General features: G+C 34.4%; 3 protein-coding genes across 4 annotated transcripts; 1 reads left to right on the plus strand and 2 right to left on the minus strand.

The window, feature by feature from the left end:
* The first annotated feature begins 5,000 nt into the window (after positions 1 to 5,000).
* Positions 5,001 to 5,317, plus strand: LOC143534076 (histone H4). The gene has a single exon (XM_077028675.1). It carries the CDS (start codon positions 5,006 to 5,008, stop codon positions 5,315 to 5,317), a length of 312 nt encoding a protein of 103 aa, XP_076884790.1. The 5' UTR covers positions 5,001 to 5,005.
* Positions 5,318 to 9,393: 4,076 nt separating this feature from the next.
* On the minus strand, positions 9,394 to 19,825 carry LOC143534086 (protein YIP4a-like). Of its 2 annotated transcripts, XM_077028683.1 has the most exons (4): positions 19,802 to 19,825; positions 10,378 to 10,854; positions 9,783 to 9,857; positions 9,394 to 9,677 (listed from the first exon to the last, which is right to left on the minus strand). In XM_077028683.1, the coding sequence occupies exons 1-4, from the start codon at positions 19,823 to 19,825 to the stop codon at positions 9,417 to 9,419; spliced, it is 837 nt and encodes a 278-aa protein (XP_076884798.1). In that variant the 3' UTR covers positions 9,394 to 9,416. The 2 variants fall into 2 exon arrangements, with proteins under 2 accessions (XP_076884798.1, XP_076884802.1); XM_077028687.1 differs by lacking the exon at positions 19,802 to 19,825 and having other exon boundaries at positions 10,378 to 10,869.
* A 5,295-nt stretch (positions 19,826 to 25,120) lies between these two features.
* Positions 25,121 to 26,065, minus strand: LOC143534106 (beta-1,3-galactosyltransferase pvg3-like). The gene has a single exon (XM_077028694.1). The coding sequence runs from the start codon at positions 26,063 to 26,065 to the stop codon at positions 25,121 to 25,123; it is 945 nt and encodes a 314-aa protein (XP_076884809.1).
* Positions 26,066 to 26,514: the final 449 nt, after the last annotated feature.

A 26,514-nucleotide genomic window follows, 5' to 3' on the forward strand; every position in this document is an offset into this window, starting at 1 on the left:
GACGGCCCTGATCCTCCTATTGTGGAACCTGATCAACCTCCGACTACTTAGAACCTCGCCATTCGTACCTACTCCTCGCCTACGGTTATGAAACCTGATCAACCTTCGGTCAAATATTTCTTTTGTAATAAGTTTAATAAATATTTAAAACATTAAAAAAGTAAATTTGAATATTAAATTTTTATCTATTATTAATAATTAATAAAAAATAACATTTTTATTGGTCTGACTTATTTTACACAAAAAAATTTATTAAAAAAAAAAGAAAGGAAAAATGTCATAGTAGTAACGAAGTTTTAAAAGTGTTCCAATTAGATCACTCATGCAAAATTTTTCACAAATCGGGTCACTAAATCTTCAAATCGAGATTCACCAATTTTTTTATGCGTCAAGAAATAAATGGAGGATAGGATATGGAGGTCGGAATTTGCAATATATATAATTGAATTTAAAAAATAAAAAACGTTAAATATTTTAGAATTAAGAAATAAAAAATAAAATCTACGTCATCTTTCAATGTCAGCATAAAAAAAAGATAAAAAGATTTCCTGTGTGAAACAAAAAAAATGTAAAAAAAGTACATGTTAAAACTTTTAATTTAATAAATATGAAAGTTAAATACTTAATTAACACAGTTTCTTATACTTTAGTTACCTTTTAAAACTTGTTTAGTGTTATATCAAATTGCATCCGGAAAGAAAAAAAAAAGAAATTAGGAAATGTGTTCCCACATAATAAGCAATAAAAGATGGATATTTCTCTCCAAGTGTTTACTTTTGTAAAGAACATGGTCAAACTTTATTTTCGTAAATATTTAACTAATGGTATAATCGGATCGGACAGTGAACCGGACGAGTAACCGGTTCATCGGTTCAACCACTTAAATCGGTCCGACTGGCCGAATAACTTTTGTCTAAAAAATGACTATTAGGGTTGAAATAAATTTTCACATTTTTTTAATAGTAAAACCGATTCAACTGATCCGGGTTTCAGGTTGGACCGGTTCAAACCGGCCGGCTCTTTAGAAACCGAGTGAACCGCATAGAACTGGACAAGTTAATAGACCGAATACCGGTCGGACCGGTTCGACCGGCCGATCTAGTCCGGTCTCAACAACATTGATAAAAACAGTAAAATGACCACGTTTGTAACTATCTCTATATATAAGGGTATAAAACGAGCCGAGCTACTCGAGATCGGCTCGTAAAAAACCTTAATCGAGCAGAGTTTAATCGAGCCCGAGCCTAAGAGTAAGCTCGTTTAATAAACAAGCCCGAGCCCGAGCTTTACTTATCGAGCTCGAGCCGGCTCATGAGCCTACCATTTATATATATTTTTAATATATATTTAGTAATATTAGTTAATATATATATATATATATGTAGTGTTTGGTATGCAGCAATAACAGAGGGAATGGAATGATTCATTGCGTGGGAATGAAAAAAGTGATGTTTGGTTACTTAATGGAATGGAATCATCCATTACACATGGAATCCCATTCCATCAAAACCATTCCTTCCCACCCCCCCTCTTCTTTTTATTCATTCAATTCCTCATTCACCATACTTTCTCAACAACACCACCACTTAACAACAACCACCACCACCACCACCTGACCGCCACCACCACCACTGCCGCCGCCACCACCACCCCCTTACCACCAGGCTACCACCGACACCGTCGCCGCCACCACCGCCACCTTACAACCAACGTTACCACCGCCACCGTCGCTGCCATCATCGTTACGGTAACCACCGAAACCTCCGCTTGGCCATCACCACCGCCACCACTTTCGCTGCCTAACCACCACTACCTGACCGCTACCACCGTTGTCGCCACCTACCATCTCCATCACTAGCAAAACTACCACCGTTTGGTCACCGCCACCCCCCCACACCACCACCACCACCACAACCATCGCCCCTGCCGCCTGACCGCTACCACCACCACCGTCCGTCGCCAATGTTATTTTTTTATTTTTTTTTTTTTTTTGTAAAAAAAATTATTTTGATAAGAGTGTTTTTATTATTTCCATTTCATTCCTATAATTTTTTTTGGATACCAAACAACATAAAGTAATAATTAATTTAATTCCTCTAGGTTAACCAAACAAGACAAAGGAATGGTAATGATCCATTTCATTCTTTTGTCCATTCCATTCTTTCTTTCATTCCATTTCCCTTTCATTCCATTACCTCCAACCAAACATACCCATAATGTTATAAAAAAACTAAAAATAACTAAATAATATATATTATTTTACTATAAATATTAAAAAATTAATTAATAAATAGTAAGCTAGCTCCGAGCCGAGCTCGAGCTTTGAAAATAAAGCTCAAAACGATCCGAGCTTGAGCTCCGTCTCCATATAAGTTAAACGAGCCGAACTTAAGCCTAGTCGAGCTTGAGGCTCGGTTCATTTGCACCTTTACCTATATACAGTGGGTCTCTAAATGGTGGTGGGCTGGGAAGAATTGTTATTGACTTATTGCAATTATTGTAAAAAAAGTTCAACCTACGCACTCTGTCTCATGCATTCAGTTGGTACCGGTTCTATTTATCATGGTATTTTTAAATGCTTCTGCTTTTCTTCCGATCTCATTAATTGTTTGGCACTTTTATCAGCCTTGGATATTCTATACATGATAACGCATAGTCAGTAGTTAGTGTCAATGCCAGTGTAACTGACCCAATAACACGAACTGTTATTCCTTTGTGATTTAGCAATGCAATCAAAGGGGTTCATAAGTCCAAACGAAATACTTTTTACTTTGAGGTAAAATACCTTAGAGTAGTTTCAACCCATCTCTTAAAATTGAGATAATTTTGCAAATTAGGGTGAGGCTATCAATGGTTGTTATAAGGTGGAGAGAGAAAATATAATGATTTTTTTTTAGTAAATTTAGGGGAACTTTGTTTGCCCCTATTTGTTTTTTTAATATTTTTTGAATTGATTGTGACTAGAGGAGAAATAAAACTGTAATGATAAATGCATAAAAAGTATTATTTAATTGAATATAAGAGAGAAATATAATATTTTTCAATGTAATTATAGAGATAAAGACGAGAGACGGGCTAGAAATGCTCTTAGAGCATTCTCATCCAACCCCTCATATTATGTGAGGGATGTTTTTATAATTTAGAGAGTGATTCAGAGTGTTGTGAGTGAAGAGTTTTTATATTTTAGAAAAAGTAATGATTTTTCTGTATATTTGAAAAGTTACTGTTCATCCCCTATAATTTTTTAATATATTTTGAAAGTGGTTGTGAGTGAAGGAAAGAGAAAATGTAATGAGAAAAAGTATAAAAAGTATTATTTAATTAAAATGATGAGAAAAAATAAAATGAGTTATAATGTAATTTTTTGTTTAAAGATAGGAAGTGGGATGAGAACTCTTATAACATCAAATTTGACAGAGTTATTTACCTACCAAAAAGGTTATCATTCATATGCTAAACTCTTATAATAATTTCCCAAAATACAACTATAAACAAAAATAATGGTAAAACACAACAATCATGTAGTTCTTGTAAAAAGAAATTGAAATAAGATCCCATACAATGCACAATGACTTGAACATTCATCCCTATTTCTCTATGGACTGATAGTTTTTCACGTGTAGCGGTTGTGGGCACAGTGGAGATGGTCACAACAATGATGGAGTGACGCGACAGTTCAGTGAAAAAATCAGCGGTGCTTGTTGCGGTGGCAACGGTGGAGGTGGCGCGAATCCATTTGGACCATTTTTACGTTTACAAGTATTGTCATAATTGTCCGTTTTAACCTATTAACTAATATTAGTCAACTCAACTTGACATGTTAAGCTATATAAGAGGGTGTTTGGTTTGTGGAATTTCTTGAAATTGGAAATGAAATTTAAATTGGAATTTAATGGGTTCCCTTCAAATCCATAATGTGTTTGGTTTGATATATTTGTTATAGAATTGGAATCTAAAAATATACAAAAAGACAAAATTACTCATTTAACAAATATAAACAATTGTTGTTATACATACACTTCACACATTGACTGGTACACACATAATGTATACAAAGTTCTAAAATTACAAATTCACACACATTAATGCACACACTAATTCACACACAAAGATTGATGCACACAATAAAACTCACAGGTCTGTGGTGGCGGCAGTTGGTGGCGGGTGGTGGTGGCACACAATAAAACTCATAGGTCGGTGGCAGCAGCAGTCAGTGAAGGGTGGTGGTGGCAAAGGTGACGGTCACTAGCAGGTGGGGGTGGGTGATGATCGGTGATGGTGATATCTGCAATGGGCGTTTGCAAGTGGCTCGTTGCTGGGTGGCCGGAGGTTAATGTTTGTTGCAGGCAACCGTGTTGGTTGGTAGCAGGAGGCGATGGATTCGACCGGCATGCTAAATAGTGCGGCGGTGAATTGGGTCAGGTGGTAGAGGCCGAGGGCATTTATGACATTCAAAAACAATCCTATGAAATCAAGCATTAAAGGAATTTGAATTACATCAATTGTGCTATTTGGTTGGAATTAATTTTAATTCCAAATCCTTTAACTAGCCAACCAAATACACTAAAGAATGGAAATGGAATTAGATTTTAATTCCATTAAAATTCTTTGAATTCTATCCAACCAAACAGTGCATAAGATTATCAAATTGAACCCATATACATTTTAATCAACCATTTGTTCATATGAGTTATTACTTATAAATTTAATATCAAAATTTGACCATAAACGGTATGATTTTTATCATCATTCTCCATACTCTATTCCTCACGTGCAAATCACATGATTCAAAAAAGTAAAATCCTCACCTTAACGAACGAACCAATAAAAATACATTAAACCCATCACCCGGATTCACATCCTACAATTCTCCGCTATTCAATCCAACGGTCGACACCCATTCATCAAAAGCACAAATTATTAGCATCCACTATACATATACCCCCAATCACGCCATTTTCCAATTCAACCAAATTCTACAAAACTAAAACTAGAGAGAGAGAAAATGTCGGGAAGAGGAAAAGGCGGCAAGGGATTGGGCAAAGGCGGAGCAAAACGACACCGGAAGGTGCTCCGAGACAACATCCAAGGGATCACGAAGCCGGCGATCCGTCGTCTGGCTAGGCGTGGTGGCGTGAAGCGTATCAGTGGGCTGATTTACGAGGAGACGCGTGGCGTGTTGAAGATATTCTTGGAGAATGTGATTAGAGACGCGGTGACCTACACTGAGCATGCTCGCAGGAAGACGGTTACTGCGATGGACGTGGTTTATGCGTTAAAGCGTCAGGGCCGTACACTTTACGGTTTCGGTGGTTAGGTTTGTATGCAGTTATGATCTGGTTAGGCTGTGTAGGGTAATTGAAGTTTGTTTGGAGAATTAAAGAATATCTGTGTTGGTTTTATTTCTCTTCACGGTGTTATTATTTCAGTGACGCTATTTTGGCAATGAATTTAAAGTGAAATTGATGAACTTAAATGCATTCTGATTAATCTAGAGCTTGAATTCAATTTAAGCTAGAGGAAGTTCAATAATGTATGTGTGAAAAACCTTTTCGATGTAACCGGGGTTTTTCTTAAATATTGAGTTTCCTTCTGAATTGGTGGTTTGGTGCTGGATATGATCGTGTGGTACCAGTGGTGGCATGATGATACTCCAGTGATTTGTCAGTGATCAACATTAATTGTTAGAAAAAAAAATTTGATCAGAGATATTTGGTGAATGTGGAATGATAATTGGATTGTGAGGAAAATGTGGTTTTTATTTAGGAAAAGGTGGGAACACCATTCATGATTTTGGGGAAAATGAGAGAAATTGGGTAACGAATGACTCTGTATGCTCTTAACCCTATTTGAAGAATTAGATTGGATTGGGATGAGGGTTTATGGTATTGGTGTCACTCTAAGCTAATCCCTAGATTGGATCGGTTCAAACAAGTCAAAACCGGGTTGGCCTAAGTTGGATTGGTTTAGAAGCGAGTATCCAAAGGAAGATCAGATTGGATCGGTTTCAAAACTAGGTTCCAAATATATTGGCCCAAACCGTATCAAACTACAAATCTGGATCTTGTGCCAATTAATCTGGTTATGGGTTCAATTTTGGATCCGACATTGGATAAACACCTGGCCTGTGAATTACGAAGTGGGGTGATATAGTTTCTAGGCTCGGAATGCGCTGTGGGCTTGGGGTACTAAAAGAGTTAGTCGAGAAAAACTTCGTCATATAAATTGTAACTTTAAGATCAGTTAACTGAAAACCAAACTGTAACTGAAACTAGTTAATAACCAGCATTGGTGAAACTGATTACTAATTGTTAACCGAAACCGGTTATTTTTCATAGGTTACTAAGGCGGTTCTCTATGGAGGGCAACATAGCCTCTCTAGTCATCGTCACGTAAGAAACAGCGCTTTGAAACCCCTCTTCATAACGCCCTACTTGTGTTTCTCCCCAATGTTGCCCCTATAAAGTCCACAACAGAGGGTCTAACCGGTTAATAACGTTAAGATTAGAGTCGTATCTTTTTAACTGCTTTCTAACAGCTATATAGCCGTTTTTAGCCGCTAAGAATCAATTATTGATCATGTTTACCCCTAACTTGGTATAAATAGGTATTTAATGTTTAGATTTGTACACCCCTTTCAAGTCTCAACCCAAAAAGACTAACAGCAAATGAAGAAAACACTTTTTTCTCTAAAGCGTATTCATCCTTTCAAGTCTCAATCCAAAAAGGCTCTAATAGCTAATGAAAAAAACATTTTTTAGTTATTCGAAACCAAAAGAAACCCCAAATTTTCACAAAGTTTATTCTGAAGAATAAAAAAATAGCTCAAATTATTAAAGCAAGAACTTGAATTAAAGGGAGTATTACAATTTTATGGCTCGATATGTAACACAACCATTTGTATTATTGTCTATCAACTATCATACATCAAGAAGATCTTGGGAAATATTTATATGGACAAAGCTTATTCTGTAAATACATTTAATAATATCGATTGACTTGCTATAGAAAATGACTCTTGTTGTCTCATATTAAAGAGGTGGAGATCGTTGGTTGAAAGATACCAAATATAAGTGTAGTTAGGGCACTAATGTTTTGGTAGTTATACACGAACAAGTATTTAAAGCCCGCGTTGCCGGGCGGTTGGTTACCACGCGTAGCTCTAAATGATCATACGACCCATTTCTTTTCAACATTTTTGTATATAGTTGTAAGATATAAACATTATTCTAATTAACCTTAATTGTCGAAGTTTGAAAATAAATAGATGCTAAATATATGTAATATTAAGTTGAGAGGGGGAAAAGTGAGTTAAAGAGAAGAAATGAGTTGTTTGCTCTAATAAGACATGAGTTGATTAGAAAGAGAGGAACAGTGGGAGTAAATGTGTGGTTGATATTCAAAGATTTCATGAATAGTATCCTTAATGAGTATATAAAAATATAGTTTTTAATATATATATATATATATCTATATATATATATAAAAGCCATTTATTTTAATTTATTGGAATGATAAAGTATAAGTTTAGTTAGCCTTTTAGATGTAATAAATATAACATAACATAATTGTGAATCTTATGATATTTTTGTATAAGAGGAGGCACCAAAAGTCTTACATTAAGATGATACTACACTGCCCGGAAGAAAGAAGCACATAAAAAGGTCAATTAATTGGCGTATTTAGACATAAATCTTATGGGTAATATTCAATTTCTTTTATTGTATTTCATACAATGTAAACGAAACAAAACCATAAACATGATATAAATATGACTAAACACATGGGTACAAATTTCTCCTCTTCGATTTTTAAAAACTTGAAATTGAGCCATTACACCCTCTACTTTTATTTTATCAAACGAAGCATTATTCAAATACTTATCACCCATTTGTTTGCGCAAACCCGCATTGATAAGCTTAATTTTGGAAAAACATATTTCAACAGTTGTGGTTGCAATAGGTAAAACCAACGCTAGCTTCAATATTTGATAATCCAAAGAAAAAGTTGTGTGCTTTCCGGTTTCTACCATTGCACGAGCAATGTCACACATTCCACCCAATATTGCAAATTTATCATCTTCCTTTAAAATATGATAAAAGGTTGTACGATCACCTAAAAAACACCCTCTTTTCATTACTAAAATCATTCAGATACATCTCCGAAAATGCTACTATCTTAGATATGCTAAACTTGGAAAAAGAATCTCGTAGATTTAAACCAGACATATTTTCTAACAAACTTGTTGAGACCTCATTGAATCTATTTCCAAGCTCTTGAATTCGTATATCCGAAACCGTATTAAAAGTTTCAACCTCAAAATGATGATTTTGTTTAGCCTATCTCCGTTTGATGTTTCTCATTCAAACAAAAGAAAAATGGTTAATGGTTTTTATTTGCTTTGGGTTAAAAACTTTGTTTAGGCTTTATTTAATTTTAACTTTTAAAAAATGATGATTATGTTGAGCCTATTTATGTTTGATACTGTTTCTATTTGATGTTTCTCGTTCACACAAAAGGAAAAAAAAAAGTTAATGGTTTTTATTTGCTTTGGGCTATCAAGTTTTTTTTGGGCGTTATCCGATTTGAATTTTTAAATTAGTTGGGCTTTAAACAAATAAGGGTAACATAAAATTTTTTCAAGGGTAATGAAATACGAAAATCGACATAAAATAAAAAGAATTTACACTATCGATAAAAAGTTGAGGGTAACGGAGGCTACCCCTGGTTATACCATACATCTCCGCTATCCCTGGTTAACTATACATCCTGAATCAAGGATTATACGTCTCTTCATATAGTCATTTTGAGCAACTTTGGTAGAAGATCAACACTCATTATATAAAAGGATAAAATAATAAGGGGGCATTATACATGTTTCACTTTTTTTTTCACTAAGTTTATCCTATTGATTTTCTTAGTGAGATTTTTATTTAGACATGACAATTGATTCAAAAGTATCTTAGACATGCGATGCATTTTTATCCTTTAGATATGGTTTTTTCTCACCGGTCTCTTCTGGCAACCTTTTTAATGAGTTAACAACTTCAAGCATATTAAGTTGATATCCAAAGTGGAATGATTTAAATATACTCATTATGGTTGTCAATAATTGTATAACATGCTTTATCTTATAGTTATCATATTAATCAAGTGATGATTGTTATAAACTTATAATTATAGACTGAATAAGTTTCTAATCCATATATTGTAACTCATTTGTATCAGACTTGATCAATGAAATATCTGATCTCTTTCACATATTATTTTGCTATTAGGCGTCTTCATTTCGTGTTCTCTTATCAAACTCCATATTAGAAGCATAAGTATAACCAAACCAGCATAATAAAATTGAAAAACAATAAATTTTGTATAATGAATATTGATGGTTATATTTCTCTACAATTTAGTTTTGATCAATCGATTGCGATGATAAGGAAACTGACAGATACATACATGAGCAGAACGGGGTAGATCGCAAGGGCTTTTCTTCTAGGGTTCACTGCTGTACTTATGAATGGATATGCTGCCCAGGAGCTCCAAGCCAATGTCACACCCACTACCACCATCTTCACCACCACATTATCTTTCATCATGCAGATTAGTGCTCCCACATCAAGAGGAAATAGGCAGTAACCCAATAAACTCAGACTTTGGAAAAAGATTATGCGCCCACCCTATATAACAATATCCATTTCATGATGATTATACACTCATTAATCCATAATGACATATATATGCATGCATGTATAATCTAATATTCTGTTAAGAGGACAAATTACCAGCAATAAGACGTTGAGTGTGAGAATTATAGCCCCGGTTGCGAGTAGAGCAAAGGCAACAGCAAACACTTGAGACTAGATGACAACAAAGACAATCATAAGTTTGGACAATGGAGATGAAGATAATCATGGAAATCATAGTAATCAAGGAATTAATCGATTTAAGTTATGATTATACATCAATAAATAATATGGAACTTTTTAGATTTGCAGGTGGTTTAGAGACGTGGTAAGTATTTCATATAGACAATTCGCTATACCTATGAGTAAACTCAAGGGAAATCGGACAATGCTCATTTAAGTTTGCTATGGCAAGCGAACTTGGCTTGACTTTGATGGTCAAAGGATTTGCCGGTCAAAGGAGCAACTACTTTTTGTCCTTATCCAAGTGCACTTAGCGCACCAACAAACTTGATAAAACATTGTTTGATTTCCCTCAAGTTCGCTCATAGGTGTCGCGAACTGTATATTCACACAACTTAAATAACATGCTTACGACGTTTCTAAACCACCTACGAATTCAAAAAAATTCGTGTTTAACATAATGATAACGTAAGCACTACGACAACATATCGCCGATGACAACGTTAAGCACCTTCTCTATAGAGGCGGACCACGACAACGTGAGTCCAAGAAACACAATAAAGAAAAACGGACCCCAAAGATCCCAATCTTTCATTGCCTTCCCAGGATCCTCACGATACGGATTTGGAAACACGACTAATTTCAAATTACTAACAATCCTCAGCAGATCTCTTTTCACCGTGTCCCAAACGGGTTCGGTCAACGTATTGCGTTGTGACCCAAACCCGCCCATGTTCGGTTGAGACTGGCCTACATTTGCATTACGGATAACGTTGGGAGGCGTGGGAGGCGCGGCAGGTATGTAAGTGGATTTGGGAGGATGCGGAGCTGGGGCGGGGGTGGAGGATACGGAGATGGAAGCACGGGGAGGGGAGGGTGGGCGAGCGGGTTGGACGGTGGAGGGACCGAGCTGGACGCTGGCGGTGATCAAGTTTTCGATCTCCTCGATGTCGGATTGGGAGGTTTGGTGGTGGGGGACGGTGTCTTTCTCGACGTTGGACATTTTTGGTAGATCTGAGTTTCAATAAGGTGGCGAGTAGGGAGGGGTTTCGCGGTAAGATTAACAAAGTCGTTGATGTTTTTTTTTTCTTTTTTTTTTTTGCCTTTGATGGTCCTTCAAGTTTATGTGAAAATATGCATGTTTCACTTTTGTGGAAATCTAATAAACCGGCCTTTTAAGCAATATCAAAAGTGTGATATAATCGTTGTGTTTGAACGTTTGGTTAACTTGCTAGTATTGGCTCTTATAAAAGGCAGTCTTGGTGATTGGTAAGAATTTTTTTATGGAATTAGTGGTTCAAAAAGAACGGTTTTAGGTTGTTGACTTTATTTTAAGTGATTATAGGTAAGTTGCTATCTTAGATATAGTATTATGGCGGCACCTCCATATCATGTAAATGGTTGTCTATGTCATCGAAGGTGTAAGGTGGCAGGACATGTGTAATCTTTTATCTCAAGTAGCGGATTATGAATAGGCTTGGGTTAATAATGGGTTATACACACACCAGTAAGGTTATTCGAACACCATGAGAACATATACGACTCGTATAGGGGCTATACGAGTCGTATATGTGCAGAGTTATGTTATTTTGTGTCTACTAGTGTCAGGTCTTGTTCCCTTGTGTCGTACAGCCCTAATACGAGCCGTGTAGGGCTATATGACTCATATAGCGGCTATTTGACTCGTATAGGGTTTTTTTAATTACTTAAAAATTACAAAATATTAAAATAACAATAGATTTGGTAAAATAGAAACACTCAATTTAAAAGTAAATATTTTGCTCCATAGTAATCAAACAATTACGTACAACATGAGCGTTTCAGGATAACAAATTTTTAGATGTCGTCATGCGATCCGTTCTGGTTGAAATCTATATGAGTTATCTAAGTTTTTGAACTATAGTTGTTAGAAAAATAATTTCGTTTGTTGATGTAGATGTTTGACTCGTGTTAACTCAACATTCGGTATAATCTTACTAAGTAGCACACAAATCTTGTATGGTTGGAACAAGGAAATCTGGATACCTGATCTGTATGGGTCGTATACCATCTATACGTTTCGTATAGTCCAGAAAATACTTTTAAATCTCCGTTCAAAGTGCATATTAACATCTTGTCTATACGAGTCGTATAGCCCCTATACGACTCATATAGGTCAGATGTGGTAAGTGAGCAATACGAGCCAGGAAACCTATACGACTCTTAAAGGCTGAAAAAAGCTGTCATAATGCCCCCTCTGTACGCATGTTAATAAATGTGGGCTATATGACTCGAATAGTCCCTATACGACCCGTATAGAGTTGTTCACAGACCAAAGGAGTGGTGTTTGAATATAATCCCTTATGAATAACATGAAGAATTTGTAAAATAGTCATGTTACACTACAAACAAAAAACCATTTAATGACATACAAAAAGTGTCACAAGAAACCAAAGAAGTGCCACTACAGAACCTTGTTAGAATGAGTGACACACAAAAAAGTGTCACTAGAAGTGCTAAAAAATAAAACCTTTTAATGACACTTTTTTGTCTGCCACAACAAACATTTAGGCTTTTAGTGTTACTTTTTTTCGTCTGCCATTAAAAAAATTTGGACTTTTAGTGACACTTTTTTCATCTGCCACTACAAACTTTTGAACTTTTATGGAACTTTTTTTTTTCGTTTCCCACTACAAATCTTTGGACTTTTAGTGACAATTTTTTCTTTTTAATACCACTACAAACTTTTAGGCCTAGTGACACTTTTTTGCTTGTTATGACAAACTTTAAACTTTTAGTAACACGTTTTTATATGCCACTACAAACCTTCGGCTTTTTAGTGGCACTTTTTTTAGTCTGCTACTACAAACATTTGTGCTTTCGGTGTCATTTTTTTGTCCATCATCACAAATTTTTTGGATCTTAGTGACACCTGTAAACAATAGAAAATAAAAATAAAACTATTAAATATAGAAATCATAATATCTTCACAGCAGTTAAAAGTTTGATCACATTCCAATCACATTCTAAACACATACCAAATGTCTAATAACTCTCAAATTAAGTCAAAATATCAAACATATAAAATGAAAGTAACAAATATTTGAGTAAAAATTAAAAACTTCACCATGCTCATTAACCTCTTTCACCATCTTCAATCTTCATGTACGGTACCTAATACGATAAATAAAAACTTTTCAATATGTAAACAATCTGGACACTAACATGTGTATTCGGCTTAATTATTAACCTAAAACCGATAATAACCTATTGAAGTAAACCATATCAACACTAGCATTGTTTAGAGATGCTAACGATGCCGAGCCGTTCGCGAGCTACTTGAGATCAGCTAGTAAAAAAGCTCAATTGATCCAAGCTCAAGCTTAAAATTAAGCTCTTTTAATAAACGAGTCCGAGCTCACTTTTCAAGCTTGAGCTTGAAAAACTACTCATGAGCCTAGCTAGCTTGAGCTTTAGAACTAGAGATCGAAACGAGCTGAGCTCGAGCTCGTGCTCTGTGTAAGTTAAACTAGCCGAGCTCAAGCCTAGTCAAGCTCGGGCTCGGCTTGGCTCGTTTGCACCCCTAGCCTTGTTAACATATGTTTGGTAATTAACCGGTTTCTGTTAGCCGGTTCCTATGCAAAAATCTCTAAGGGGCTCCCGCACATCATATAATAGTTAAACCATAGCTGCGATGAACTGTTAACAACTGAAATATTAGTAGCACGGTTTTTGCAAACATGGAAAGCGAATGGGAAGGGATATGGATACGATAAACAATCAGGCTTTGACTTAATTTTATCCATTAATCGGTTTTCTTCAAATTTAATATAAAAGAACTTCACAAGAATAGCCCTCACGGCATTGTGCCACACATGTTACATTTACGTAGACATGCTGCGATATATTTAAATGTCATTTAGTTACTATGATAAGACATAAGTCATAGTTTAGAAATTAAATGTCATTTGCTTACAATTCTTTATTATTAATTAATGCCATCATCTGCATGTGTATTTAAATTAAAAAGGGTCTAGTTTAAATATACCGCTTTTTCCTGCATTAATAAATATGGCCATGTGACTGGCACAGTCCGCAAGATCCAGTAGAATACTAAATCGCAAAGTTGTAAGTAGACTTGAGGAGGATAGGATGTAAACATACCGTACCTCTATTCAATAAAATAATGATGTGACTTTCAGAGAGTTTCTAAGCTCTAAAAATCATATGTATGAAACAATATAAAAGAAAATCCAAGTTCAACATTAATTATTATTTATATAATAATTAAGAAGTTTGGCGACGTAACCACGTGATTGATCCACTTGGCCTCACATGGTTGGTTGGCTTTTTTATTTGTTTTTTATATGTAAACTCGCGTTGGTTTGCCACCATAAAATACATGCTTTTTTTTACCATTGATACCGTCAAATGATTCTGGCCAAATTCGCGTCAGCTCGCGGTCGCAACCTTAGGTTTTCTTCCCCGTGAGTTTTTTTTGTCCATCGATTTTGGAGGAATTCACGTCAGGACATGACCACAATTCGCGTATATATTTGGTTTTCACCACAATTTTTTTTATGTAAATATGTTAATTTGTTGTATTTTGAGTGTGGACGAATTAACTTATTTCTTTAATTTCGGTGTCTTAACTTGATACCAACCGAACTCGTGTCGCTTCACCACAACACATTTTTTTTTGTATGATTTAGTGCCGACAACATCGATTCCGACTGTATTCGTGTTAGTTCGTGAGCGCAACACGCGGGCTTTTTATCACTTTTTTCCTTTGATTCCAAAATCAACGAATTAGTATTAGTTCGCAACTGCAACGCACGTGCTTTTTTTCTTCACCACAATTTTTTTAAATATGTCAAATTGTTGTAGTTGCATGTAGACGAATTTATGGTTTGCTTTATTTTTTGTGTCGTAACCAGATACCAACCGAAGTGTTATCGGTTCGTAACCGCAACGCGTGTTTTGTTATGCTAATTTGTTGTATTTTTTCGTGAACAAAGTTTTTGTTTTTTTTGGGGGGGGGGGGGGGGGTTATTACTGGTTTCGTAACCTCGCACAGATTGAATTCATCTTGACTCGCAAATGCATTGCACGATTTGATACGTTGTACGAGTACAACTGTCAATAACATCAACCCGGCGCAACGCGCCGAGAATCTTTCTAGCATAATATAATAAAAATAACACGTAATGATAATAATAATACATAAATAGATATAAATAATAAGAATAAAATACAAAAAAGATAATACATAAATAGATAGAAATACAAGAAAGAAAGTACATACTAGCGTGTGACAAAAATAAGGTAAAGAAAAGCTCTTAAGTTAAGCTCTTAAGTTATTACTTTCTCCCTAAATGTTCTTAACCTTAAATTTACGTCATTAAGAATTTATTTTAGAATATAATTAACCAACAATTATTATTATTATTATTATATTTTAACGAACAACTCGTTTTTATTAAATATCCAAATTTAAATAATCAAAACAGTTCTGATTACTTTCTTTTTTCAAGCCATGTTTGGTTGGAGGTAATGGAATGAAGGGGGGATGGAATGGGAGAGAGGAATGGAATGCACAAGAAAATGAAATGAATCATTATTATTCATTTGTCTTGTTTGGTTAACCTATATGAATGAAATCAATTATTAATTTTTATTGTTTGGTATCCAAAAAATTGTATAAATGAAATACAAATAATAAAAACACTCAAAAAAAAAACTCTACAATGGCGACGGTGATAGCTCCGGCGATGAAAATGTTGGTGGCAGTGGCGGCGGAGTTGGTGGCGATGCCGATGGTAGTGATGGGTACTGGTGGTGGTGTTGTTGAGAAAGTAGGGTGAATGAGGAATGAAATGAAAAAAAAGAAAGATGGGAGAAGGAATGGTTTTGATGGAATGAGATTTCATGTGTAATGGATGATTCCATTCCATTAAGCAACCAAACACCACGTTTTCCATTTTCAAGCAAAGAATCATTTCATTCCTACTGTCATTCCTGCATACCAAACGCTACCTAGGTTCTAACATATTTTGGGCATCAAGTCCACAACGTTCTTACTGCTCATATCTTGATTTACTAGCTCACAAATTTTCAAACCAAACTAGTGACAAATAAACAATTTTTAAATTGTAAAACACACCTGGTAGTGTTCGGTATGAAAGAATGAAGGATGAAATGAATAATTCCAATGGAATAAATTAAAACATATTTAGTTGTCGTGTGATAATGGAATGGGCTATTCCTTAAGGAATGAAACTTTTTTCAATTATAAGATTTTCATTTCTTTAAGAAGAGGTTTTTTTTTTCAGTCGTTCAAGGAATGAAATGACCCAACAACAACGACAACAATAATAAATAATAATTATTATTATTATCATTATTATATTATAATTATTGTCAATATTATTATAGTACATTATTATTAATATCATTATGGATTTGTATATTATAATATAACTATTATCATATTAGAATTATTATTATATTTAAATTTTGTGAGTTAACATTTCACAAGACGCATACGTGATTTAACGCTCTACGATTATTTTTATTTGATTAAATAATCTCGTTGTAACGTGCGGGTTTTAAAAACTAGTTATTATGAATATTCATATTATTAGTTATTATTATTATTTTCTACTAATAATAATAATTAGTAAATTATAATAAAAAATATTATTAGTTTATTATTATTAGTAAATAATAATAATATTGTTATTAACAAGAATAATATTTACTAATAATAAGAATAAAGTGAAAAATCATTTCATTCCTACATAATAACCAAACATGATAATGGAATGTAATAATTCATTTCATTCCTCTGTCCATTCCATTACCATGTCCATTCCATTTCTCTATTCATTCCATTACCTCATACCAAACATGTGACATTCGTCAATTTCGGGTCTTGTTTGTATTCGTTTTTGTATTTGTTTATTATGTAAACCGACCCGATTTTTAAACCGAAGCTTATGTTATAATCAAAATGATGGATTTATGTTACAATATTGTTTCACACTTGTTGGGTCTTGAAAACATCCTATTTTTATTTTTATTTATTTATTATTTATTTTTTTTTTGTTTTGTGTTTTTGTCTTGATCCATTTTGCATGAAAACTCTTGTGTCTCACACCCATATTTGACCAACAACATTACCCTATATATACACCACATTTTCTCTTCATTTTCCCTTGCTACAACTCAAAAAAAAAAAACTCTCTCAAACATCAAAGATTCAAGGTTATCTTCTTAAGTGTTCTTGAAGGATTTTGGTCTTTCATCTTAATTAGTTTATGTAGCCTTATTAATACTTGTTTACGGTTGTGCAACATATATATAATATACACCCCTTGTTTACCTTTGGTAGTTACTTCTCCGATTCCGGTCGGTGAGGTTTCGGACCCCATAAGGCAAGGCTTCATGGAGGACTTCGTGTCTTTGATATATATACATCTATATAACTTGTTCATACATATTAATCTTGCTTATTTTAGTTTGTTGGTCATGTTTACAAGTTCCATGGTTATGGGTTTTTAAGAGTCTATGCTTCGGTTTAACCGTAAATAGCTCTAAACCGTAAACCGAACTTTGTTACTAGTCTTGTTTGTTTAAACATACTTAGTGTTAGATCTAAGTTTCTAAAATCATTTTTACAAAATTCTATGGTTATAGGTTTGTAGAATCTTACCTCGGTCTTAACCCGAAACACGATCCGAACCGAAAACCAAACTTTTGTTTAAAGACTTTATTGTTAACTTTTGGTATTTTTTTATTTGTACATTATTATACAAGTTATTTAGTGTTTGGACATGTGGAAACCATCTATGAACTTGTTGTAAGATGGAAACCGAACCAAACCGATTCTTGCTCGCTTAAGACACACAAGTGTGTTTTTTTAGCCATCAAGACTTGTATATTTCTTTAAAAATAGTTACAAATTGATTTTTAAATATTTTCTTAAGTACTTGGAAATGTTGGATCCAATTTAATCTCATAACAAAGTTTGGACCGACAAAACCGAACACTCGATTAACGTGCGTTGTTAGTTCTAAAACAATGGAACTACATACTTGGTTAAGTCTTATTAAATTTTATTGAGTTATCTCATAACATTCAATATTTTGGAAAGTTGACTTTGGGTTTGACCAATTATCAAGACCCGAACCGACAACCCGAACACTCGATAAAAAAAACCCGTTTTAGTATCTTTATTCCAAAGGGATTTGCATTCTTGCATTTTACCCACCTTATTACTTAACATAGGTTGAGTAAATATTAAGGTTAGATACTTTAACCCGGTTTCGAGCAAACTTACATTTTTAAAGGGTTATTATTATAAATTCATAAATAGTCACATTTTAAACCTTGAACTTTAATTATTTACATTTCTCAACATTTATTTTGTTTAAAGACCTTCAAGACAACCTTTCTAAATTCAAGACTTCTTTTCTTTTTAGGCATTGTGCGTTAAACTCGTCGTTCCGACAAATCTCCAAATTATCATCTTTCAAGTTTACCACTTGAAGGTGAGTACTTCATACCCCATTTTCCATCTTTTATTTTGGGGGTGACATTTCATACTTATTCAACAAAATGCTTTATATTTGAATCTTAAACCACAAACGTAGTTGTATACTTTACCTAAATAATTGCTCGATTTGGTGTTCTATGCTTATATGCCTATGTGTTTATCGCTTTTGGTTGGTGGAACTATAAAATCCTAGACTATTTGGCATCCCCTTATAGCAAGGTGTCGTTAACGTAATGCAATTAACGATAACTATAAAATCCTAGACTATTTGGCATCCCCTTATAGCTAGGTGTCGCTAATGTGTTTAGCGATATCTATTTATCCAAATTACCACTTTTATTTATCGTTCCGTATGCAAGTTTTGTGGCTATCTTTATTATATACTAATATGATTAAACTTATGAATTGCTCACCGACCTTTGTGTTGACAAACTTTATTTTATGAAATGTTGCAGGTTTGCATCTTGGTTGATTTATGATTGTGAAGAAAACGACATCAAAGACCTTAGGATATTAGTAAAAATGAATAATATCAATTTGTCATATTTTGTGATATCTTGTTTATGGTTATTTTATGGATAATTGTTATGTGACATTTTCGATGTTGTGAAATGAAATGAGTTTATTAAATACTGTCACTTTAATTAGTGTCATGTGCTTATGGACAATCGTTACACCTCGGCATGTTCCGCCGCCTTTGGTCGGGGTGTGACAAAACATACCCTTAGAGTTTATGGTTTGAGCTTGAACCCTGAACCAAATATTGAACCCCAACAATCTCTTGATGTTTTTGTTATTTGGATGCAAGAATCATTAAATCACCTTGGATCTTGTATTCTTGTTGTTGAATCTCAAAATATGTAGAGTGTGTGCAGTGGCAGAGCCACATTATCTCCACCGGGTTCGGCCGAACCCGGTATCTTTTGGATTTGATATGTAACCTATAGTGTCACATTAACGAGCGAATCCATTCTTTTTCGACACCCAATATCGTTTTAAAAATATATATTCGAACCCACTGGTTGTGAAAAATTTAGTTATATTTTTTAAGTAATGAATATTCTTTTTATGAAATATAAAAAGCTTTTAAAAAAACCTACAAAAATTATTAACAAACATTAGATACGGACCAATAATTAGGGCTGTAAATGAACCGAACGAAAACGAACAAGACCTTGTTCATGTTCGTTCGTTAAGTACATAATGTGTTCACGAACGGTTCACGAACACTTACCGAACGAGATTTTATGTTCGTGTTCGTTCGTTAAGGAAATTAATGTGTTTATGAACGGTTCACGAACACAAATAAAATCGGCAGAGCCTAGAGATTGATACCGATGTATTCATCAATTTGAATATTGAAAGCCTGTAAACGAATCGAGTGAACACGAGCAAGGGCATGTTCGTGTTTGTGTTCGTTCATTTAACTTTAAAAGAACACAGACACTTAATCGAACAAATATTTATGTTTATGTTCGTTTATTTAAAAATGGACATTTGTGTTCATTTGTTTAAAATCTAAATTAACATAACTGAACAAAGATAAACGAACATGTATGAACAAACGTAAATGAACACAAACAAACTTACATGAAAACACTTAAATGAACATAAATTAACAAATATAAAATCTTTAAGCAGATGACCTATCCAGATAATATTTAATTATTTTTCTATTAATATTAATACATAAATGAACATAAATAAACAGACATAAACGAACGTTTATGAACATAAATGAACGAACGGAACATGTGTTCATGTTCGTTCGTTTAATTAAACGAACACAAATTTTTTGTTCATGTTCGTTCGTTTAATAAATAAAGGAACATAAACGAACTTCCCGCCGAACGGTTCATGATAGTTCACCGAATGTTCGGTTCGTTTACAGGCCTACCAATGATAATCCATATATAGATTATTAAAAAAGAAAAAAATTACAATTTTTGTCCTTGTGAATATGCAAAATTATGGATTGGGTCATTTTTGAAAATGAGTTTCACTCTTTATCCTTATTTGCATGTTTCGCTCGGTTTTTGTCCTTTATACGAACGGCCATCCAAAAACCCAGTTAAGTCTTGGCATGTGCCGAACATGTGAGGGAAAAAATATAATTTTCAATTTATATTATAATGAAAAGAACAAATAAAATATTTTAGGTGTAGACCTCTCCCATTAGAAACAACCCTAATCCCAAAGCTTCATCTTCATCAACTAATCTTCAACCCTAATCCCAACCACCACCACTCGACCACCATTGAAACAACCTGCAACCGCCGCTTACACCACTCCAACCCACCACCACCACTAGCCGCCATTAACAGCGGCAACCGCATGTAACATAAATACAAACATTAGGATAGTACTGATGGTGCCGCTGGTAGATTCTTTGGCGAACATCGACATTCACCAGTCACCAGATACCCTTCCACCAAAAGTTATCGGGGGGACAAGAAATCATGTTTCCCCCCATCGACCACTGACATGAATAACTGTAACAACGATCAACCATCGCAAAGACTAACTTGAACACCTCCCCACCACAGACGGCCGCCACCAGCAGCAGACTACTACCATCGTCGCGTGGGTCTCCAAAATCGGGCCGACAAAAACACCATCGCCACCGCCACTTACGGTTATAAATAATCAATATAAATAATCAAATCCTTAAATTATTAAAAATCAATTTTGTTGAAAATGAAGGCTCAGATATGTGAAAACCCAATTCGTCACCACCACTACTGATCACCATTGTCGGTTAAAGCCACCACCATCGCCATCTTTCATGCCTGCCGCTACCATTGTTCATCCCCACTGATGAATGGATCTGACGAATCGTTGTTCCCAGCTTGTTCTTCCCCTTCTTACTCGTCCATAAAATTCAATCGACGAGGTGGATTTTTAGCTGCATAATCGCAACCCTAATTTCAGATGTTCGATTGTAAATTAGGTCGAGTGTGTTCGTATTCCATTGCATGGATTTAAGCCCCGAAAGAGGGTCGAGTATTGCTTCTCTGTTGTTAATGGTGATGGTGGCCGGCGGTTCTGTTGGTTGTGGTGGTGGCCAGCGGTTCTGTAAGGGGTGATGGTGTCTAGACTCTAGGGTTGAGAGGGAGGAGGAAGAAGATGAAGATTGATAATTTTATCTTTATTTATATTATATATTAGGTTTTTTTAATAATAAAAGTTTATAGGTAAAATGACCAAAACACCCTCATGTATATGACACATGAGTAAACTTAATAGAAAACTGAGCGAAACATGCAAATAAAGGATAAAGAATGAAACTAATTTTCAAAAATGACCCAACCCATAATTTTGCATATTCAAAAGGACAAAAATTGTAATTTTTTCTTAAAAAAGCCCAAAATTACTAATAGACTAGGTCAATAAGACCAACCCAGTTAACATTTTTTTTAATATAATACCTAAATAAAATAAATAAATAAACAAAGGCATCTGCCATCGCCTCAGCAAATGCCTCATCGCCTTCGTCAGTTCGCCTCAAGGTTTCAAACATAGCCAACAATCAATATCCGTTGGTCTATCGTTCGTGAAATGTTTTTTAAATGAAGCACGTGAAGACGGATTTGCTTAATTATTTGGGTGACAATTATATGAATGGTGCTTGTATTTTTTATGTTAAAAATTAGTTCTTTCTTAAAGTTGCGATTGAAGGTATCGTTTTCAAAACATGAAAACGCATAGGGAACAATTATGATATGTAACATCTTTTTAGTTAACATGATATTGCATTGAATGTTAACGATATATTTTTGTTTTGATAGTGATATTGCATTTTATTTAGCTAACCCAATGATCGACCTGGCCCATTCGTGTCTGAAAACTTTGACGTCGGAAAAAAAATCAAGCACAAGAAAATCCCGAACCCATAAGAAAAAATTCATGGCTCTGCCGCCGAGTGTGTGCATTTGAAGGTTTATGGAAATGGGTGGAATGAATGTGGTTTAGGGTTTATAGAAGGCTTAAGGTATTTAGAGCATTCTCATCCAACCTCTCATTTTATGTGAGTGGTGTTTTTATAATTTAGAGAGTGATTTTGGGTTTTATAAGTGAAGAGTTTTTATATTTTAGAAAAAGCAGTGATTTTTCTGTATATTTGAAAAGTTACTGTCCACCCGTATAATTTTTTTTAGTACTTTTTTAAAGTGGTTGTGAGTGAGAGAAAGAGAAAGATTAATGATAAAGATATAAAAAATATTATTTAATTGAAATAGAGAGAGAAAATATAATGAGTTTTAATGTAATTTTTGGTTTAGAGATAGAGGGTTGGATGAGAATGCTCTTATACAAAACTATACAGTAAAATACAAAACTAGTGGGTTGTCAAGATATAACCTCAAAAAACCACATGAATTATTTTGAATTTTTTACTTATCTTTCATGATATGTGATATGTTAGTGTCACAATTACCTTTAAGTCAAAATTTTCAAAATAACTCAAGGGATTTTTAAGGCACACATGCTGGTAGCTCGTTAATATTGTATTTTGTCGTAATGTATTTTATTGTTATGTATAATTTTGTATTATATTATAGTTTTATTGTTATGTAATTTATAAAAGTGAATCATAAATTATTAAGGAGGTGTTTGGGATTCTTTATTTTTACCTTCTTATATTAACTTAAGTTAAAAAGGTGTTTGGGTAATATGACTTTTTTAACTTTTTAAAGAAAAAAAAGAGTTTTTGATAAGTTAAGAGGGAGTAACTTATCAACACAACTTATATAAGTCAAAAGAAGGTGCAAATAAGGAATCCCAAACATGGCCTAAATGATTTTAACATATATAACATATATTTAAATAAATAGATTGGGATTATTATTAAGGTTTATTTTTTTTATTATTACTTAGAATATTTATTATTATTATTATTATTATTATTATTATTATTATTATTATCAAACTTACTAATTTTGTTATTATAGTTATTACAAGAATTATCATTAAATTTTGATTTTTAATCATATTAATATTATTATTATTATTATTAAATAGTAGGTTTTTTATAGCTGTTTTACAAATTATTCATCTTTTTCATAATCATCTATTTGAGATAGAGATAGAGGATTTCACCTGTCCTGTCTAGGGGTGTTCACGGTTCGGTTTTAACGGTTTTTGGGTCAAACCGTTAGTATGGTTTTTGCTAATCAAAAACTGAAGCCAAACCGTTGAAAATAAAAACCAAACCGAACCGAACCGTTACTAATTGTTTGACTTTGACCGGTTTCACGGTTTAGGCATTAATATGCTATTTTCAAAAACTTAAACTTTAATTCACAAGTTCAGATTTCAAGCTGTCCAAAAATAAAATAACCAACATGCAAGTTCCCCATAATTAATGATATTGTCCAGAATTTAAGCATAAAACATGACGGGATACTGGATTTTTAGTAAAGTTGGGCTAAATTACACAGTAGAATCTTATAGTGGGCTAAGACAAGAAACACAAATTTTAAAACATATGATATATTATAAATAATAATTATATAAATCTAATATCAAAAAATAAAATTTATATATAGATAAATCCTATGGTCCGGTCCGGTTTTTCACGGCTAGTTTTCAATAAAAACCGCAAGCCAAACCGTTCATTACGGTTTGAAAATTTTAAAGCCGACCGACCGAATGTAAAAAAAAACAGACCACGAAGTCAAACCGATGACCGGCTTGGGCGGTTTCACGGTTTTAAACCGATCACTGAACACCCCTAGTCCTGCCACCTCACACCTTCGATGACATGGACGGGCCACTTGGATGATATGGATTGTCAATTGGAAAGGTTGCTGAGGTGTCACCCTAATACTCTATCTGAGATAACAACTTACTTAAAATCACCTAAAATAGAATCAGCTATCTAACAACACTTCTTTTTTTTTAAAAAAAACCCACCTATTTCAGCAAAAAAATTTGATTTGTAAAGTATACATACCTAGATATATTTACACATAGAACGTTTTATGCTTAATGGCTTTAGACGAGATAAAAAACCTCATGATTAAGCATGCTGGAGTGGTGGTCCTAGAATGATTGGTCTAGTAGGATTAGGAAGTCTCCACTTTGAGAACCGAAACAATTCTGTAAGTTTCTTTAGGCAAAGCAAACAATATTGGTTCGTATGAGGCCGTGCGTTAGAATTGGTGTCCGAGCTACTCCCGTTTCTTTTAATGGGGCAAATCTCATCGAGATGATGAATCACCGTGGTAGTTAGAGGCACGCCTTAGGTGAATCTCGTGTCCTTAATTGATTTGGATGATGAGAACAAAACTAATCAAGGACGAGTCCATATTTTAAAACTCTATGTAAATTTCATACAAATGATCATGGCATGAGAGATGTTGGGTTCATAAGATATGGTAAAGCTTATAAGATATAGTGGACCTTAAATATCAACAATGTGTTTTGGCCTTAATTATTATTATGAGTAAAACTCCATTTAAGTACGCTCGAGTGCGATATTTGGATGGGTGACATTCGAGGAATGATCCACTAATTAGCAACCAAAGAAAGAACCACAACACGTATCCATGTATTTTAGGAAACAATAGAATTCCGGTAATGTAAATCGTCACATGAATCACCCTTTAAACCTTAACAACACATGATCATCTTTATTGTTTACATTAAAAAAAACAATATATCAAGCAAAAATTGGTTAGAATGTAGTAAATATATCCGTGTCATCAACTAAAGTACATCAAATATGGTACATTTTTGAAGGCTTCAAATTCTTGGTAACATTAAAATACTCCAACGTCCGAATCCACTTTTCTTGATTCTTCAAACGATGAACCGCCACTGTATCCGGCCAAAGCTCATGCGTACATCTTGTTGCTGGCTCCGGGTAATCATACATAGACCACTTAGCATTATACCTATTTTTCGCACGTCGTCCCTCTCGAAGCCATTCTCCGAAAACCTTATCTTCGGGCCCAACCAGATGCCGTTTTGGAATATCCGAATCTTTTATCCATTCGACGATATCCCACGATACCAAATATCCCATTCCCGACATGTAATGCACGAATGGATCCATACTAGGACACGGAACTACATACCCATAATATAGATCTTCTCTTGGTAACGGCATTAGGGTTTCCACCAGTTTAGGTAACCGGAAATACGTGTCGTCGTCGCCTTTGATGACATAATGGTATGGCGGGTTGGTTGAGTTGGAATCATCTTTCAGCATATCCGGCAGACTGGAGAAGTATGTGTAGGTCTTACCTTTGTCCATGTTTTCTTTACAGTTCAAGATTATGATATCATTGTATAGCATTATCTCAAGTGCTATTAGTATCCTCTGGTCTTCTTTTGTTAGGTTGCAAAAGACGAACTTTACGTCGATCTTTGCTCCAGCTACCGGCTGTGTTCCATATATGAGGCGGAGGAAGTGGCGGCGTTGGTGGTTGTCGGCTAGTGTTGGAATCCCAATGAGAATTCTGATGTCATTTTCTGATGATTTTATGGGCAGTGTAGAGTTTTTTGTAGAAGGTGAATAGATGGCAGTACATCTTCTGATGTTTGATAGATTGTTGAACTGGATTTCGTTAACGGATGCCAACGTGATCAAGGTCGCGATGAATATGAATGATATAATGACGATTTTCGAGCCGTTTCCAGTTTTCGCTGCATTCTTCATTTTGAATATGGTTTAGCTGGTTGAACTTTTGTTAGATATAAAGCCTATTTGATGTTAAAGTTATACTTCATTGAAGACAAGTGTTGAAAGGAAAACAAGATTTGGAAAGACGAAACTGCCCCCTTGGTATCTATTTGAGTTGACTAGCTTCAGGGAGTTTTTGGTAAATTGCAAGGAGGAATTAGAGAGTAGTGATATGAAGCCTAACTTGAATTATAAACTAGTTGGAAGCGGTGATACACGGTCTTGCTTTAATAGTGTCTAAAGTAGTCTTACTTTGAATAAAACACTAGGGGTGTGAATGGACATTTATGCCCTTGGGATCCGAAGAGATATAGCCTGAGCTAGCTAGCTTCTGATGAGTTTGGTTGTGGATGTTTTTGGTAAAGTGGCATGTTGACCATGTGGTGGTGATTCTGAACCTAAATTGAATTACACATTAGGTGTAT

The sequence above is a fragment of the Bidens hawaiensis genome, unplaced genomic scaffold (assembly GCF_021521415.1).
Source record: "Bidens hawaiensis isolate Kalapana, Puna unplaced genomic scaffold, B.hawaiensis_p1.1 tig00000760_1, whole genome shotgun sequence".
Taxonomy (NCBI): Eukaryota; Viridiplantae; Streptophyta; class Magnoliopsida; order Asterales; family Asteraceae; genus Bidens; species Bidens hawaiensis.

What these genes read in the sequence shown, in the direction of transcription:
- LOC143534106 (XM_077028694.1), bottom strand. Translation starts at nt 26,065, where the DNA reads ATGAAGAATGCAGCGAAAACTGGAAACGGCTCGAAAATCGTCATTATA.
- LOC143534076 (XM_077028675.1), top strand. Translation starts at nt 5,006, where the DNA reads ATGTCGGGAAGAGGAAAAGGCGGCAAGGGATTGGGCAAAGGCGGAGCA.
- LOC143534086 (XM_077028683.1), bottom strand. Translation starts at nt 19,825, where the DNA reads ATGAACGAACACAAACACGAACAT. An exon ending in ACGAACACAAACACGAACAT is followed by an intron (nt 10,855 to 19,801) that starts GCCCTTGCTCGT and finishes TCCAACGTCGAG; the next exon opens with AAAGACACCGTCCCCCACCA. An exon ending in GGTCCGCCTCTATAGAGAAG is followed by an intron (nt 9,858 to 10,377) that starts GTGCTTAACGTT and finishes GTTGTCATCTAG; the next exon opens with TCTCAAGTGTTTGCTGTTGC.